General features: G+C 39.7%; 1 protein-coding gene across 1 annotated transcript in view; it reads right to left on the bottom strand.

Moving 5' to 3' along the window:
- Positions 1-655, bottom strand: part of LOC138017199 (uncharacterized) — a 1752-nt gene extending 1097 nt beyond the window's left edge. Inside the window, exon 1 of the mRNA XM_068864368.1 lies at positions 1-655. This exon is cut by the window's left edge and continues 1097 nt beyond it. Within this exon, the coding sequence (XP_068720469.1) occupies positions 1-655 (655 nt within the window).
- Between the last annotated feature and the right edge of the window lie 1522 nt (positions 656-2177).

Genomic DNA, 2177 nt, shown 5'->3' with positions numbered 1-2177 from the left:
TTAAGATGCTCTTCACGCGATTGTAGCCCTCAGGCGTGAAGGGTAATGCTTCTATTGTTCTCCTAACCTTAGAATTCAATAGTTCACGCAAATACGAAAACTTTGTTATCGCAGCTACGCTCGTCTTGTCGATAGTTTCTGAAAATTGCCCCCAGAATCTCGGCCAGTCCATAAAGGAGCCATCAAACTTTGTTATCATTAACTTTGGTAATTTAGCTTGAATGTTATCCGGAGCTTGGACTTGTGGTGGGTGTTGGCTTGTTTGAGCCGTTTGAAGTTCTGCTTGCATGTCTAGCTTGGTCTGATGCAGTTTTGCCTCAAAATGTATTTTCTCTTCTTGAGCGTGAGCTTCTTTCTCTTTTCGGCGATCATCTAGCCATGTTGTCACTTTTTCGAACTCGCTGTCTGCCTTTTCCAGTTTTGCATCGAGTCGAGTGTTCCATTCCTGTAACGCTGTCATCTCTTCTTTCGCTGCTAATTTCGCCGCCTCTACATCGAGACGCATGCGAGTGACTTCACTGGAGAGATGCTTTAAGCTTGAGAGGTGTCTCTCGATTGCCTCATGTTTCCCTTTTTCCAAAACGGCATTAGTCTTCATCGCTGTCATTTCCAGTTGTGTAACTTTAATCTCCACGTTCGCTTCGGTTGCCTCCATGACGTTCGGAAAATTCAGGACGTAATTATACTCACACAGATTGTCCCAAAAGTGTTTCTTCGGACTTGTCGCGTTGCCGGAGGTGCCACGTTTTGTAAACTTTGCCCCGTTTACTAGGGATTACAGCTTATCGAACTCTCTCTCAATCAGTAAACTCGACTGAGTTTATAACTAAGCGTTTAATCAATCTCTCGTGTTCGTCTTACAACGGGTGTGTAAAACTACTCTGACTCTAAGAAAAAGGAAACCTAAACTTATATGTTCATGTATCGCTTAATCTAATATCTTATTGGTCGTTGCTAAGTGAAATTCAATGAAAGTTCATTCAAGGTTATGTCAATCAATGGTGCTAATTAAGAAATAAAACTTTGGCCTAATCGAATTACGAAGTCTCCGACATGACAAAACATCATAAAAGTCACACTGCAGAAAGTTAGGTAACCCAGTGTGCGCTTTATGGAGCGTCTAGTTTCCCTTTAATCTCACCCACATGTTTCTTTGTTCAAGATAACAAAAGGATTTATAAAACTTCCACGGGCCCGGATGTGAAGCATGAGGAATTCTTCTGAACAAATATTTCCAAATGTATTTATAAATTTTAACAGTGCCACATTGCATTAGATGGAAAATAACATGAACATCGATAGAATTGACCTTATCACCAACGCTATTTATCTTCTACTTAAAATGTGAGCTCAACGTCAGCAAGAATAATAATATCGCATAAAACCTTACACAAAGCATAATTACCGATTCGCGAATTGAATTGTGGTATTTTTACTGGTCATAACTCTCCATGCATAAAAGTATGAAAAATGCAGACACAAATGTTGGAGTTAACGCTTGACGACAAAATACTGCGCCAAGTAAATAAACTCTTTCAATAATTGTGCATGAATACGTCGATTCAGCGATAAGTTGCTTCAAAATTCCTTTTTATAAGGCAAAGTGTTTAACAAACTGACGGTATTTAACTCACTGGTTCGGATGTTAGGCATTCTGGCCGAGTAAACTACCGTATTGACAAAATCACAAAAAAAACAAAAGCAAATAAATGAAGCAAACAACTATCATTCAGCAATGTGGAAGAATCTTACCATCACACCGCCAAAAAATTTTACTTGAGCCTAATAATTTCATAACGAACTTTCAAGTCGTTGACGTATTCTCAGGTTGCTAACGGCGACCGAAAATGCAAAACATTTTAAACATCTCAAAATAAAAAAAAAATATGTCGATTTCCCCCCAAGATGAAAACGGTATTCCGCTCATTTTATGACGTTGGCTGCCTACGGCACCCCAGGTAAAAATAACAAACTAAAAGAGCAGCAGTTTGTTTTAGATGAACACAGTTGTCACTATCCACGGCAATCTCACGGCGTGTTCCTTTGCTAATACGAGTGGACCTGTAAACTTGGCCGATCGACGAGCAAATGTCTCTTCGCATTCATTTTTAACTCACATAGCACAGTGACACCTTGAGTCTTCCACTGAACAATGGCTCGGTAACACATGCTGACTG

The sequence above is a fragment of the Montipora capricornis genome, chromosome 9 (genome assembly GCF_036669925.1).
Source record: "Montipora capricornis isolate CH-2021 chromosome 9, ASM3666992v2, whole genome shotgun sequence".
NCBI lineage: Eukaryota > Metazoa > Cnidaria > Anthozoa > Scleractinia > Acroporidae > Montipora > Montipora capricornis.
Note: the sequence above shows the minus strand (reverse complement) of the source record. Positions and strands in the feature narration are given on the sequence as shown.